At 61.5% G+C, this 15,802-nt stretch overlaps 2 protein-coding genes across 2 annotated transcripts; one reads left to right on the top strand and one right to left on the bottom strand.

Annotated features, from left to right (window-relative positions):
• The first annotated feature begins 262 nt into the window (after window positions 1-262).
• On the top strand, window positions 263-1,601 carry FAM187A (family with sequence similarity 187 member A). Its single transcript, XM_062629984.1, has one exon. It carries the CDS (start codon window positions 285-287, stop codon window positions 1,521-1,523), a length of 1,239 nt encoding a protein of 412 aa, XP_062485968.1. The 5' UTR covers window positions 263-284; the 3' UTR covers window positions 1,524-1,601.
• A 1,749-nt stretch (window positions 1,602-3,350) lies between these two features.
• On the bottom strand, window positions 3,351-11,484 carry GFAP (glial fibrillary acidic protein). The gene is made up of 9 exons (XM_062629983.1): window positions 10,539-11,484; window positions 9,762-9,822; window positions 9,023-9,118; window positions 8,772-8,933; window positions 6,981-7,106; window positions 6,641-6,861; window positions 6,463-6,506; window positions 5,738-5,823; window positions 3,351-4,021 (listed from the first exon to the last, which is right to left on the bottom strand). Exons 1-9 carry the CDS (start codon window positions 11,393-11,395, stop codon window positions 3,980-3,982), a joined length of 1,695 nt encoding a protein of 564 aa, XP_062485967.1. The 5' UTR covers window positions 11,396-11,484; the 3' UTR covers window positions 3,351-3,979.
• Window positions 11,485-15,802: the final 4,318 nt, after the last annotated feature.

The raw sequence follows: 15,802 nt of genomic DNA, 5'->3' as shown, positions 1-15,802 counted from the left end.
TAGTCACAACACTCCAGAGCAGCTGGGAAGAGGGAGGGTTCTAGAGCCCGTGTCCCAGGGAACAGCCTGCCCCAGGGTTGTTCAGAGGGCTTCCCAGAGGGCTGGAATGGGATATTTCAGCTGCTGTTTGATCCCTGCTATCAGCCGTGTGCACTGAAGGCAGGGGGTCATTTGCAAACCCCATCTGAGCTGGTGTGTGCATCGTCCCTGCCTGGCACTGACGCTGCTGAGGCTTCCTGCCCTCCCTGCGGAGGACGTGGGGGCTGCAGAGGCTGTGCGGTGCGATGGGGACAGGGCTGCCGGGAGCTGCTCTTCTCCTCTGCCTGGTAGATGTTCTCCATGCTTTTGCGATTGAAGAGAAGGGAGATGTGTTCAAGAGAATGGCTTGTCCTGCTTTCCTGATGTTCGACAACGCCGCTTACCTGGCTGACATGACCTTCGAGCTCCCTTGCAAGTGCAAGCCTGAAGAGGTCTCTTCTGTCACCTGGTATTTCCAGAAGAACATGGGCAGCCGTAAAACCACGGTCCTGACGGACTTTGCTGGCAACATGATCGTGGACTCAGGCCACATCCACGCCGGCAGTGACATGCTGAAGCGTTTCAGCATCCGGATGTTTAGCCTCATCGTCTTCCGAGCCCAGGCGACAGACTCAGGGCACTACCTGTGTGGCACTAAGGAAGGGGACTTCTTCTACGGCTACGACGTGGACGTGCAGCCCACCAAGTCCATCGTGGTGGCTTTTGAGGACAAAGGCCAGCACGTCCAGGATGACCGCATGGGGCAGCTCATCAACCTCTTCACCACCTTCTGGGACTGGACTCGGTGTGACCGCTGCGGGGTGAGAGGCGAGCAGCGGCGGATCGGGCTCTGCTACGTGCAGACAGCCCAGCTGCACCCCCGCTACCGTGCTGCTGTGCCCAACGTCACGTCCTGTGGCTCCAAGGCTGTCCCCGCTCGCTTCCAGAGCCTGAGCCACCTCCGAAGCCCCGAGGTGGCCATCCGAAGCTGCGTGACCCCTTGCCGGACGGACGAGGTCCCCGAGGAAGGTGTGCAGACCATCTCCAATATCATTTCCAAGCTGGGTAGGAAGCCCTGGCTGCCCCATGTCCCCACCCAGTTCCACAAGCAGCCCATTGGAACCGACCTGATCATCGCGTGCCCAGGAGCCCGGCCCGAGCATGCCGTGGCCTGGGACAAGGACTCCGTGCGGCTCTACCTCTCCCACTACCTCATCCATGTCAACAAGACCATGCGGGTCTTCATTGACCACGGCAACCACCTGCACATCCAGCGGGTCCGGAGCAGGGATAGAGGCACCTATTTCTGCTGGCGGGAGGGCGAGATGGTGGCTGGCTTCCGGCTCAGCGTGTTCCACCAGGTCCGGCGCCGGCGCTCGCTCCAAGACCCCGAGACCATCTACGCCATGCGCATCATCGGCATCAGCTACATCATCATCAGCATCCTCTTCGTCGTCATCCACGTGTGCCAGTGCTGCTGGCGGGCGCTGAGGGGCCCTGTCTGAACCCAGCATCTCCAGCGTGGCCCCAATGGGACGCTCTTACCCCTCGGACCATTCTCCCATTGGAAATTCCTGGTGTTCCGAGCAGGAATTCTGGCAGCTGCTCAGCCTCCCTGCTGGGTCCAGAGAGTGATGGAGAGGCCCCAATGTGGAAAACTCCTCGTGCTGCAGATTGGCTTAGCAGGGACACGAGGGGATTTCACACCAGCACTGTTTGTTCCTGGCTCTGCTGCTGGCTTCTGGTGGGGTTTTAAGCTCAATATAGTCCCTTCCAAAAGAGTTCCTGGAGTTGGTGCAGGATCCTCTGGCCAAGCTCTACAGAGTTCTCAAAACACATCAGTGATTTATTAGAGCTGGGTTGCTAAAAGGCTGCTAAAACCACCCATCAACCCATTTAAATCCAATTAATCCTGGCTTTCCTTACCCTGTTTGTTTGCTGAGAACTCGGAGTGCCAACACTTCAAACTGTTCAATGCTCCTTTGAGCTCCCCAGCTGGAGCGAGCCCTTTCTGCAGACCCAGGTTTCATCAGTTTTTAGTTCCATTTCTGAAAAGTCTTTTATTTTTTTTATTTTTATTTTTTTTAAATTTTTCAAATCAATCTGTTGATTCTCCGAAGAAATTTCTCTGGGTTTTGGTTGCTTTGAACTCCCCTGACTCAGCACCAGCTTGGGAGTCAATAGTTACGCCTGACACAACTACCATGCATGGCCTCCAAAGAGGATGGCATCTCCACAGGGTTTCGGTGGCCTGGAGCAGGACTTCCTCATCACCCGTGCTTGAGGATGTGGCTGAGGGATTTTGGCTTTCCCAAGAGAAACCCCTCTGTCCAGGAGGGCGGCATCCAGGGTCCCTCACAGGTGTTGACCCATGAAGCATCGGCCATGCCTTGGGGTACAGCACCAAGCTTGTGTCCCCTGATGGCTTTGAACTCAGTTTGAGCTCCCAAAGGGCCTTTCCACCCCGACTGATCCCATCTAACTCACAGCCCTGGCTGTGGAGAGGCGGTTGCAGGCAGAACGTGGAAGCAGAGCACTGGGTTTAGCTTTATTTCTCCTCTCAAGCTCCTGCGGGTGTTAGTGCATTAATTCAGCAGCAACGTGGGCTGCAAAGCTCCAGCTCGCAGGGGACTGAGCCCCCCGGGCCGCCACCATCCCACCCCCGATGCCAAACCCGGGCAGCACCCATCTCCTGAGGCATCTGCCCTTGGGAATGGCCTTTGGTGTCGGCGGTGGCAAAGCATGCTCAGCACCGGAGCCAGGGGACGAGGGGGACGGAAGGGAGGAGGGGATGGCATCCGAGTGGAATCCCATGTGCTCACCCCAAAGGGCTTGCAGGTTGTTGCTCCTGTGTTAGGTGGCATCAGGGCAGGTTTTGCTCGTGGTGCAGGTGGGTGTAGAGGCTGCAGGGGAGCACCAGGCTGGGTGATGGCACGTGCTGGTCCAGGGGGGGAGAACAGGAGTACAGGTGTGGGGACAGAGCCACGTGGAGCCCGAGGACAAGGGATTCCTCCCATCCCATCCATTCCTTGGGTGCCTGCTCTGAGGGCAGGCTCAGGCTCCATGCACGGCAGGGATTGACTGGGGCAGCCCCAATCCCAGTCCCCCTGGCTCCCAGTGGGACAGGCAGGATGGGGATGGCTCCATTTGCCCTTCTCCTGTCACCCCCCGCTCCATTTTCACCTGCCTGGGACCCCCCCAGGGCCATGGGTCACCCCTTGCCATGAGTCCCTTGGGACTGTTTCTCCTCACCATGATCATAGGGAACGGCGGTGGTGGACACCCAATGCAGGGCAGGTCTGTGCCAGGAGAAGCCCTTGTGGCCACCCACCACTGCTTCAGCCCCACAGAGCAGCCCGGACACCCCAGCATCCCATCCTCATCCCTAGGAATCCCTCATTATCCTCATTTCATTCCCCTTTAACATCATCCCGACAGCACCCTGCCTCTCCATCCTCCTCTTCCTCCTGCCCATACCTCTTGGCTAAGCTCACCCCATGCTTGGTGATGGGGAAACGTCCCTGACCAGCCGGTACCTTGCACCCTGCAGCCCCCCAGCACCAAGGGTACTCAGGGTCTGGATGCACTGGGGAGATTTGGGGTGACCTCCCAGGGCAGGCAGAGGGCAGCAAGGTGGGATGCAGGCCCCAAATCCACCAGCCCCTCCATGCCATGGGAATGTGGTAGCATCCCTATTGGGAACGTCAGCTCTGCCCTGTTCTGTTCACCCCCCTTGGGTACTGTCCATCCCCAGCCAGACGGGTGCTCTGCTGGGAGCCAGCTCCAAGCAGGGTGTCAGCGATGTCCCTGGGGCAGGGGAGGATGTGGGAGATACAAGGGGTGGGTGGGAGGGAGATGTCCCCACTGAAGCACCACCAGCTCCTCCTGGGGCTCCCTCGCAGCATAGGATGGGACCTATGGAGCTACACCTACAAGCGTGCGGCTGCTGCAGGCACCCGCTCTACACCAGCTCCTTGGGCTCCTGCTTGGGCTCCTTCAGCACCTGGAGGCAAGAAGGAGGGGCACCATCACCCTGTGCCATCACCCTGCACCATCACCCTGCACCATCACCCTGCACCATCACCCTGCATCACCATCACCCTGTGCCATCAGCCTGCACACCATCACCCTGCCCCATCACCCTGCATCGCCATCACCCTGCCCCATCACCCTGCCCCATCACCCTGCCCCATCACCCTGCACCATCACCCTGCCCCACCATCACCCTGCACCATCACCCTGCACCACCATCACCCTGCCCCATCACCCTGCCCCATCACCCTGCACCATCACCCTGCACCATCACCCTGCATCCCCATCACCCTGCACCATCACCCTGCATCCCCATCACCCTGCACCATCACCCTGCACAACCACCCTGCACCAGCATCACCCTGCCCCATCACCCTGCACCACCATCACCCTGCACCATCACCCTGCATCACCATCACCCTGCACACCATCACCCTGCCCCATCACCCTGCCCCATCACCCTGCACCACCACCCTGCATCACCATCACCCTGCACCATCACCCTGCCCCATCACCTGCACCACCATCACCCTGCCCCACCATCACCCTGCGCCATCACCCTGCCCCATCACCCTGTGCCATCACCCTGCACCATCACCCTGCCCCATCACCCTGCACCATCACCCTGCACCATCACCCTGCCCCATCACCCTGCCCCATCACCCTGTGCCATCACCCTGCCCCACCATCACCCTGCCCCATCACCCTGCCCCACCATCACCCTGTGCCATCACCCTGCCCCATCACCCTGCACCCCCATCACCCTGCGCCATCACCCTGTGCCATCACCCTGCACCACCATCACCCTGCGCCATCACCCTGCCCCATCACCCTGCACCACCATCACCCTGCACCATCACCCTGCGCCATCACCCTGCGCCATCACCCTGCACCACCATCACCCTGCACCATCACCCTGCACCATCACCCTGCCCCACCATCACCCTGCCCCATCACCCTGCGCCATCACCCTGCCCCACCATCACCCTGCCCCATCACCCTGCCCCATCACCCTGCCCCACCATCACCCTGCGCCATCACCCTGCGCCATCACCCTGTGCCATCACCCTGCACCACCATCACCCTGCCCCATCACCCTGCGCCATCACCCTGTGCCATCACCCTGTGCCATCACCCTGCCCCATCACCCTGCCCCACCATCACCCTGCCCCATCACCCTGCGCCATCACCCTGCACCACCATCACCCTGCGCCATCACCCTGCACCACCATCACCCTGCACCATCACCCTGCACCACCATCACCCTGCACCACCATCACCCTGCACCATCACCCTGCACCATCACCCTGCGCCATCACCCTGCGCCATCACCCTGCACCACCATCACCCTGCACCACCATCACCCTGCACCACCATCACCCTGCACCACCATCATGCTGCTCCATCACCCTGCGCCATCACCCTGCACCATCACCCTCCACCTGGCTCCAGCTGAGCCTGCTGGGCTCTGAATGAGCCTGGGGACAGGGATGGTTTCCCCTATGAGCTGCCAGGCTCGGCTCCACCACATCCAGAGGCAGCCCATGCCCTGCTCTCAGGGCACTGGGATCACCGGCTCCTGGGGCTGAGGGATGGCAGCCCCATGTGCGTGTCCCCTTGGGGACACCCCATGGGAGGCAGGGGTGGAGGGGAGGCAGCACGAGTGACATGGATGAGGAAACCCCACCCCTCCATCTCTGGTCTCCACAGTTTTGACCACGATGCTCCTCTTCACGTGGGCTTCTGACGTGGATTTAGTGTCCAGGCTGGTCTCTAGGGCACATGGACAGGACATGGCAGTGACCCAGTGCCCGGGGTAGAGCCCTTCCAGCCATGCTCAGGTGGACAGGCCCAAAGGAAACACATTGGGCTGGAAATCCCTAAACCACCTTGGGACACAGCTGCCCTGGGGACATGACCAGTCACAGGGACATCCTGTGGGATGCAGCTGGGGATGCAGTTGGCCTCGGGGATGTGCTTAGCACTGAGGATGGGGCTGGCTTTGGGATGGGATCAGCTTTGGGGACACAGTAGGCACTGGGGACATGTTTGGCCTTAGAGATGGGGTTGGCAATGGGGACATCGTGGCTTTGGGATGTGATTTGGACTTGAGGACAGGGCTGTCCTTGAGGATGCAGCTGGCACTGAGGAACACAGTTGGCCTTGGGGATGTCATTGGCACTGGAGACACAGTGATTTGGACAGTCCTGGGGACATCACTGGCCTTGGGACATGCTCAGCCTTGGGGATGTGGCCATGGGACGCTCCCCCCACAACTTGGGGAAACCGAGGAGCCCTGGCTCCCTGGCAGGAACCCTCTCTGGATGGGGCAGGGACAGTCAAGGTGGCATCTTCTCCCACAGAGCCCCTCCTTGTGCCTCCATCCTGCCCCATGCATAGCCCCAGGCTCACTTCGGATCTGCAGGGTAGAGAAGCTCTGCCCAGGGATGGTGATCCTGCAGGAGCAACGGGGGAGCAATAGGGTCCTGCTGCCCTCAGCACAGGCTCCAGCCTGCCCAGGGCTGGGTCTTGGCTCGGGGCATGGCTGGGGATGGGGAGAGGAGCAGGACGGAGCCCCCTCCGCCCCCACCTGCTCTCCTCGCCCTCCAGCAGCCTGCGGTAGGCGGCGATCTCCACGTCGAGGGCCAGCTTGATGCTGAGCAGGTCCTGGTACTCCTGCAGCTGCCGCGCCATCCCCTCCTCGAGGCCGCGGGCGTCCTCCTCCAGCCGCAGCACCGCGTCCCGGTGCGCGGCCGCCTCCAGCGCGCAGCGCTCCCGCAGCGCCCGCAGCTGCCGCTCCAGGGACCCGTTCTGGGGACACCCCCACGGCACCCCTGCACCTCCGGCCTTGGGGACCCAGCGCAGGGCGGCACCGCCGCGGCGGGGGCCGAGGACAGGTTCCCCCCTCGTGCCGCGCACCCATCACCTACCGAGCCCCGCAAAGCCTCCAGGACGCAGGAGAGGGCCCGGAGCTGGCGCCGGTACTCGTTGGCCTCCTGCTTGGCTCCGCGCAGAGCCTCAGCACCGCGGGCGGCCGCATCCGACAGGTCTGCAAACTGCGGGGAGCAACGTGTGCAAGGGCATGGATACACAAAGCCTGCCCTGGGGCACAGGGCATGGAAAGATCACCTGAACCAAAACATAACACAAAAACTAATAGTTACCCTAACCCTAACCCTAACCCTGACCCTGACCCTAATTCAAAGCATAAATCTACACCCCAACCTAATCAAAACCCAGACCCAAACCCTAACACTGACACTAATTCTAAACCTGACACGGACGCTAACCCTAACCCTAAACCTGACCCTAACCTGACAATAATAATGACCCTAAACCTAACCCTGAACCTCACCCTAACCCTAACCCCAAACCTGACGCTAAACCTAAACCTGACCCTAACCCTAAACCTGACCCTAACCCTGACCCTGAACCTAACCCTGACCCTGAACCTAACCCTGACCCTAAACCTAACCCTGACCCTAACCCTACAGCGACCCTAACACCAACCCCAACCCTAAACCTAACCCTGACCCTAACTCTAACACTAGCCTTGACCCTCACCCTAAACATGACCCTAACCCTAAACCTGACCCTGACCCTAACCCTAACCCTAACCCTAACCCTAACCCTAACCCAAACCCTAACCCTAACCCTAACCCTGACTCTGACCCTAACCCTGACCCTAACCCTAACCCTAACCCTAACCCTAACCCTGACCCTACCCCTGACCCTGACCCTAACCCTGACCCTAACCCTGACTCTGACCCTAACCCTGACCCTAACCCTAACCCTAACCCTAACCCTGACCCTACCCCTGACCCTGACCCTAACCCTGACCCTAACCCTGACCCTAACCCTGACCCTAACTCTGACACTAGCCCTGACCCTCACCCTAAACCTGACCCTAACCCTAAACCTGACCCTGACGCTAACCCTGACCCTAACCCTAACCCTAACCCTGACCCTAACCCAACCCTGACCCTAACCCTGACCCTAACCCCCAGTGCCGCTGGGGATGTGTCCATGCTCACATGGGACATGGGCTTGGTGGCACTGGGGGCACGTCCCTGTTCCTGCAGCACAAAGGGTCCTGAGGACATCCCAGCCCCACATCATGGGGACACATCCCTGCTCCCATGGGAGGAAGGGACAGCGCACGCAGGATGTGCCCCCAGTGCGTGTGGTGCTGGGACACGTCCCTGCTACCATGGGTGGAAGGAGCAGTGCACATGGCTGATGGCACGTGTTGTGGGAGCATGTCCCTGGGCTCTTGAACTGATGGGACAGGGGATGTGGGACACATCCCTGATGGCAACTGCTGGGGACGTGCCCCAGCCCTGCGGGTGGGAGGGATGGTGCCTTGGGATGTCACAGGGGATGTGTCCCTGCTCCTGTGGGATGGTGCACGTGGGTGATGCCTCACAATCCTTAGGGACCGTGCCTACATGAGTTACCACAGGGGACACATCCCTGCTCCCCACAGGGACCAAACCAGGACGTGAGACACAAACAGAGACAGCGAGGACCCCAAACCACATGTACCATAAATCATACAGTGGTTTGGGTTGGAAGGGACCTTAAAGCTCCTCCAGCTCCAACCCCAGCCACGGGCAGGGACCCCTTCCACTGGAGCAGCTTGCTCCAAGCCCCATCCAACCTTGCCCTACGAAGGGCACATCCAGGCCACCCGTCCATTGGGTGCTTGGCTTCTACCGCACCTTGGACTTGTACCACTCCTCGGTCTCCTGCGCGGTGCCGGTGGCCACGGCCTCGTACTGCCTGCGGAGGTCACGCAGGGCAGCCGCGAGCTGGGGCTTGCTCGTGTCCGCCTCGACGTGCACCCGCTGTGGGGCCGACTGCTCCTGCAGCTCCCGCAGCTCCTGGGGGCACAGCAATGGTCAGTGGGACCCCCCCACACCTGGCCAGGGCCGGGACCCCCCCTTCCCCTGGGCTCCGCGAGCAGCGTTACCTCCTCGTGCACCTTGTGCAGGAAGGAGATCTCCTCCTGCAGGGTCCCCACGCGCCGTTCCAGGTCCAGGCGAGCCAAGGCAGCAGCATCCACGTCCTGTCACCATGGGATGAGACAGGAGGGGCTGTGCCAGGGGCCTGCTGCCTCCTGAGCTGCCTGCTCCTGCCTGTCCCTGCCCTGTCTTTGCCTATCCCTGCCCCATCTCCATCCCTGCCCTGCCTTGTCCTTGCCCGTTCCTACTCCATCCCTACCCACCCCTGCCCCATCTGTCCATCCCCATCCTTACCCAATCTGTCCATTCCCATCCCTTCTCCATTACCACCCATCCCTTCTCCATCCCCACCCATCCTTACTCCATTCCCACCCATCCCTTCTCCATCCCCACCCATCCCTTCTCCATCCCCACCCATCCCTTCTCCATCCTCATCCATCCCTTCTCCATCCCCATCCCTGCTCAATCCCCATCCCTACCCAATCTGTCCATACCCATCCCTACTCCACCCCTACCCATCCCTGCTCCATCCGCATCCCTACCCAATCCCCATCCCTTCTCCATCCCCATCCTTTCTCCATCCCCATCCCTTCTCCATCCCCATCCCTGCTCCATCCCCATCCCTACCCAATCCCCATCCCTGCTTCACCCAAGCTCCATCCCCACATATCCCTGCAGGAGGCTGAGCCAGGGGCAGAGCCACTGGGGTGCAGGGTGGGGGATGCAGGATCTGATCCCTGTCCTCACCTGCCTGTAGGCAGCCAGGTTGCTCTCGGCCTCCAGCCGCAGGGTCACCTCGTCCTGCAGCCTGTGCCGGGGTGGAAAAGCACCATTACCCGTTCAGCACCATTACCCGTTCAGCACCTTTACCCGTTCAGTACCATTGCCTGTTCAGCACCATTGCCTGTTCAGCACCATTACCCGTTCAGCACCATTGCCTGTTCAGCACCATTACCTGTTCAGCACCATTACCCGTTCAGCACCATTCCCTGTTCAGCACCATTACCTGCTCAGCCCCATGGACAGACACACACCCCCCCCCGCCAGCTCAACACAGCCCCATGACACCAGCCCCTACACCCTAGGTTAGGTGCATGTGCCCATCGCACACCCTCCACCACTGTCCCCAGGGGCCACCCATTTCCCCATCACCACCCTGGTACTCAGCAGTACCTGGTCCCCAGGGCTACCCTGGTCCTGGTGACCACCCTGATCCCTGGGGACACCCCAATTCTCTCATTAGTCCTAGGTGTCACCTTGGTCCTTGTTACCACCATGGTCCCCATCACCACACTGGTCCCCAGAGCAAGCCTGATCACCATGCCGGCATCCACCCTGCTCCTGGTGGTCCCCCTCACACCCATCCCCAGTGGCCACTCTCAGTCCTGTCCCGGTGACCACCTTGGTCCCTGGGGGCACCCTGGTGGTCCCCCTGCTCCCCATCACCACACTGGTCCTGATCACCCTCCCGCTCACAGCACCCACCTTGACCCCACGCCTACCGCAAGCCAGGCAGCTCCTTACCTGTGCTGGAGGCTGCCGAGGTCCTGGCTGAGCTCGTCCCTCTCCGTCTCCAGACTGGCCTTGGCGGCGGCCAAGAGCTCCACACGACCCCGCAGCTCACGCAACTCCTCCCGGTAGACGCCGGCCACACGCCAGGGCTCCTGGTCCCGCGCCTGGTCCAGCTCCAGCACCAGGACCCGGTTCTGCCGCTCCAGCAGCCGGACCCTCTCGGCGTAGCCGGCGAAGCGGTCGTTGAGCTCCATCAGCTCCACCTTCTCCTTGGCGCGCGCCTCCCTGAACTCCGAGTTGAGCGCCGTGGCCAGCGAGAAATCCATCCTGCCCGTGCCCGTGCCCATGCGGGGACCCAGCTGGGTGCTGCGGGGCGCCCGGGGTGCTCCCTGGGGCAGCGGGGCGGCGGTGCCGGAGCGGCGGCTGGAGGAGGACAGGCGCTGGCTGTCCATGCCGATGGGATGGGGGCGATGTGCCGGGATGAGGGGTTTTATGGAGCCCGGGAGCCCCTGTCCCGCTGGCACTGGCCGCTGGCCACAGAGCTGGAGGGATGGCACAGAGCCCAGCCGCTGCGGCGCCTGCAGGGGTGAATGTGCCCTGGCACCCGGCCTGGCCACCGGGAACCGCCTGCCCCATCCATCGGCTCTGCTGGGATCCAGGGAGGGCATTGGGCACCCGGCATGGGGAGCACAGAGCGTGGCCATCCCTACCCACCCCTTCTCCATTCCCATCCCGGCTCCATCCCTAGCCATGGGGCAGCCGGTGGGGCTCGCTGGGCGCAATGCCATGGGGACACTGGCTGCTGGGTCCGAGGTGTCACAGGGTGCCCACTGCAGTGCCTGGGCTGTGTCTGCACCCTGGGGATCCATCCAGCAGCGTCTTGAGGTGCTCAGGGTAGGGAGAGCCCCTGGGCAGGCTCGGGGGTGGGTGTGCACCCCCCTGCCATGCACATACGCGTGGTTCTGCCGCCTGATGATGCTGATGCTGACCTGGATGCTCCTTTGGACCATGTGGATCCAGACAAGGAGCCTGATTCACATCCCCCAGACCCTCATGATAAATGGGCAGCTGTAAAGGGAGGAGCGAGAGGGGCAGGGATGCGGGTGGATCGAGAGCTTTCCCGGTGCTGTATGTGCCGGATCAGGACCCACGGAGGGAAGGTCTCTCCTATGCTCTTATCAGGTACCAGGTGAGCAGTGATGGACCATGGACTTGGAGCCCCGTATACAGCTCATTTGATAGGGTCTCTCTGGGATGCTCACATACCAGGATCCGGCACATACAAACATATCCATGTTTCCATCGACCCCCACAGACTTTTCCAGCCTGATCATCCATCCTCACAGGGTCCTGGCTCCATGTTCTGTGCGTGGGGCCGTGCAGTGGGGTAATGATGGTCTGGGTTTTGTGTTTCAAACGTTGTAATTGTGAGGAGTGTGTTTGTGGGATCCCTCGTGTGTGTGTGTGTGTGTGTCTGTGAATGTGTCTTTGTGTGTGTGTAGGTGCCAGGCAGTGTTCTGTGTGGTTTTTGTTGTCAGGTTCCCATATTAGTTTTTAAGGGAGGGTTGGAAGCAGGCACTGCTGCCCCTTCACTTGTTTGATCCCCGTGTGCACAAGAAGCTCCCCCTGATCCGGCTCCCAGCACTCCTCCGGTGGCACGGCCGGGATGGACACCGGAGCCGTGCAGTGAAGGAAACCCCCCCCAAACCCTTTCAATCTATGGGAGCACTGGGGCCGTTTGTAGACACCCCACAAACAAAGCCTCAAGAGCACCTGCAGCACGCGGGGCACACGGGAGGAGCCCAGCTCAGGGTGTTTAAAGTGACCTGGGCGTGAATCCGGGGCTGGGAGGAGCAGATGGATCGGGTGACACCAGAGCTGCAGGCTGGAACAGCGAGAGGGGCAGTGCAGCCCCGGCTCCATCGGCTCCATCACCTCCATCAGCTCTATCGGCCCCATCACCTCCATCAGCCCCATCAGCTCCATCACCTCCATCAGCTCATCAGCCCCATCAGCCCCATAACCTCCATCAGTCCCATCACCTCCATCACCTCCATCAGCCCCATCAGCTCCATCACCTCCATCAGCTCCATCACCTCCATCAGTCCCATCAGCTCTATCAGCCCCATAACCTCCATCAGCTCCATCACCTCCATCAGCCACCAGCCAAGCAGCATCGGGGTCAGGAGAAGAGGAAACCAAAGTGAGACGAGGCAGAGCTGGAACAGGAAGGAGCCAGCGCAGCTCCTGTGTTTCCGACCTGCCGGGCCCTTTGCCTGCGGGGAATGGCCCAGCCAACTCCTGCAGCGTTAACACCGGGCCGCTTGCTTCTGCAGCTGCTGCACGCTCCTTGTGCCTCAGAGCGCCTCTGCCCTAAGGAAACCCTTCAACCTGCTGATAACCTGGGGGGTATTTGTGTCCTCCTGCCTGCAGGTCCACGGCGCTGCCTGCAGCCTTTGTCAAGCCTTGCCATGGGCTGGGCAGGGGAGAGGAGGAACCGGATGCCTCAGCTGCAGGAGCTGCCCGTGAGTACCCCAAGCAGAATGAGGCAGAGGAAGAGAGAATCGAATGATTGCAAAGCATCACTTGGGGGCAGCTGAGCAGTCGCAGCTTGAATGCGTGTGCTTGTAACGTAGCTGTGGTCAGCGGCTGGGATTCTGTGTGTAAAGCACCTGTATTTACTGGCCAGGTGCTGATAAGAAACTGCACCTTGCATTGTCTGGGTTGGTCCCTTGTAAAAGAGATGTTGGAGCGTGCCCATTCGCAGCAGCTGCTAGAAAATCCTAAGGCAAAAGGCAGAAAGATTCCAATGGGGTGGCAGTGTTCTAAAGGAGGTGTTGACAGCAGATCCCTGGAACAGAACGGGGCAGGTCAGGGTTAACCCCTGAGCGTGCACGGTGAAAGTGCGTTCTGTTTGGGACCTCGCTGGGTCCCTGCAGGATGGGCTCCTCCGGTCTTGTCTTCTGCCTCTTGCTCACAACAGGACTGCCCCTACCGCGGCTTCCACCCAGCCACAAGAGAGCATCTGCAGCCAAGGGACAGGACAAGACCCCCTGTGCCTGCCGGGTGCCAGAGCCAGGAGTGCTTTCAGGCTGCTGTGGGATGCCTGGGTGGGGGCTGGCATTCCCTCAGCTGCTCCAGCAATGGCAGCCTCGGATCCTGGGCACACGGGGGATGCTGGGGGTACAACAACCAGGAGCTGTTTACAGCCACAAGAGATTCCTCTGTTAACACTGTAAAACGGATCTGGATCTGCATTTTCACTCACACGTGCACATCCATGCGTCCCCATGCACTTCCATCCCTCCACACCCACGTGCAGCACACACGTGCCTGCCCCTGCACGCGGGTGCCCTGGGCAGATGCACACCCGCGCTGCGGTCCCTGACCGTGGGTGCACCCATGGGGCTGCACACGTTCATCCACCCTTCCGTGTGTGCCCCAGGCACAGCCACGGCCCCGCTGCTCTGCACACGCATGCACCCATGCCCGCTGCACCCATGGCCACGCTCCCCCGGTTACAGCCCCCGGACAAGCCCCAGCACGAGCAGCTCTGCTCCGGCCACCACAGCCCTGGGGTGCTCCTGATGTGGCTGGATCCTCCCAAAGCCCTTCCATCCCAGGGGCTCTGTAAAGGAGCCCAGCCAGGGCTCAGGACCCTGGGTCCCTTCCCAGCTCCCAGGGAGCCCAATCCTGCCCCAGCCCCAGCTCCGTGTGCGCGGCCATACCCCGCTCACCCAAGCACTGAGGCTGGGGGTCTTTTGCCCCCCCCAGTGACCCACGGGGATGGAGCGAGGGCCAGAGCCCTCCCCGGGCAGGGGCTCCGTGCCAGGGGCTTTCCCTGGGTGGTTGAAAGGGGCTTTGTGTGCAGGGCTGGAGCCTGGGCACGGGCAATGGGAGCCTTTGTGCCGGGCACCGCTGCCGGGAAACACAGGAACGGAGCCAGGGGCAGTGGTGGGGATGGGGACACGGCCACCCTGTGCCCTGCAGCACTGGGGCATGGCCAGGCCTTGGGGACAGCCTGGGCATGGATAAAGTGGGGTTTGGAGGCACAGGGCTGTAAGGAACATGGGGTCCACACGGATGCTACCACAAGAGGCAGCCAGGATGAAGCTGGGTGGCAGGGGGTCACTGTAGGGATGCTGCAGACAGGATGGGGACAGGTCGCACAGGCTGGCAGCAAGGTGGCATCTGATGGCTGGGAAAGGCTCCCTGAGAGCTGCAGCACAGGGACAGCAGCCAGGCCCTGCTGGACCACAGCCACCAGCACTAGGGCACCGACAGCATCCAGACTGGGGAGGTTATAGCAACAGCCACGGGTGCAAGCTGTGGGCACCCAGAGCCACTGGTTGGGGTGGGGCCCAGTGGTGGCACTTGGGTAGCGCTGAGGGCCAACCTCTTGCTGCCCCATCCCCATTTAACCCAAGAAGTTCTCTGTCCCCATCCAGCCCTGTGTCCCCACAACCTGTCCTGCACCAGTGTCACCGGCAAAAGGCAGCAGTTTCACCCCCAGAACCACCTCAGCCTGGACACTTCCCTGCACCATAGGTGATGCTTGGCATCCCCAGGCTGCTGGAGCAGTGACCGCCCTGTGGCCCCACGCTGTGGGACAGCCCATGGGGCCAGCAGGCCCCTGTCCCTATCAAGTGTCAGCAGTGCCTGGGGTGCAGAGCCCACACGGGGCAGGGGCTCCAGGGCCCTGCACGAGCCCCCACGCTGCTCCCTGCACATGGATTTTCTCCCAGCACCTCCGCAGCCGGGATCCAAGCATGGAAAACCGTCACTGCGGAGGCAGCGCTGGGCTCCCTCCTCCTCCTCAGCCCCCTCTTAATGAGGCAGAGGAACCAGGAGCAGCCTGGAAGGTTGAATTGGAAGCTTCCAGGCTGGGAGCAGGCAAAGGGGAATGTGGCGCTGGCAGGCAGGAAAGGAGGGCAGGAGGAGCGGGTGACCCCGGTCCCCACGGGACTGCAGCACACCCAGAGCCACGGCCCCATCCATCCTGCTCCCACCGCACTTGGCCATCCTGGAGGGGGGCTACGAGGAGCTGGTGCAGGCAGCCAGATGTGCCAGGGCCCAGATGTGCCCTGCCAAGGCAGTCAAGGGGGTCAGAGGGTGCAAGGGACAAATGCGGTCCCAGGGTAGGGATGCTCAGAGCTCTCTGGCCCAGGCCTGGGGGTTTGCAGCAGCTGGAGCAAGGGGGACACAGAGAGGGGGGCAGCAGCAGGGTTTTAGCAAGGGGGAACAGCACAGAACCACACAAAGCTGCAGGAGCTGGG

The sequence above is a fragment of the Pezoporus occidentalis genome, unplaced genomic scaffold (assembly GCF_034315485.1).
Source record: "Pezoporus occidentalis ecotype Australia unplaced genomic scaffold, CSIRO_AGI_Poc_V1 ctg344, whole genome shotgun sequence".
NCBI classification, from domain to species: Eukaryota; Metazoa; Chordata; class Aves; order Psittaciformes; family Psittacidae; genus Pezoporus; species Pezoporus occidentalis.
Note: the sequence above shows the minus strand (reverse complement) of the source record. Positions and strands in the feature narration are given on the sequence as shown.

Bases quoted from the DNA above. Each gene is read 5' to 3' on its own strand.
- GFAP (XM_062629983.1), bottom strand. From the start codon at position 11,395: ATGGATCCCCAGGGTGCAGACACAGCCCAGGCACTGCAGTGGGCACCC. The intron at 9,823-10,538 runs GTAAGGAGCTGC...ACCCCGGCACAG, and splicing joins CTCGGCAGCCTCCAGCACAG to GCTGCAGGACGAGGTGACCC. The intron at 4,022-5,737 runs GTGGGGTTTCCT...TCTTGCCTCCAG, and splicing joins TGGAGACCAGAGATGGAGGG to GTGCTGAAGGAGCCCAAGCA.
- FAM187A (XM_062629984.1), top strand. From the start codon at position 285: ATGGGGACAGGGCTGCCGGGAGCTGCTCTTCTCCTCTGCCTGGTAGAT.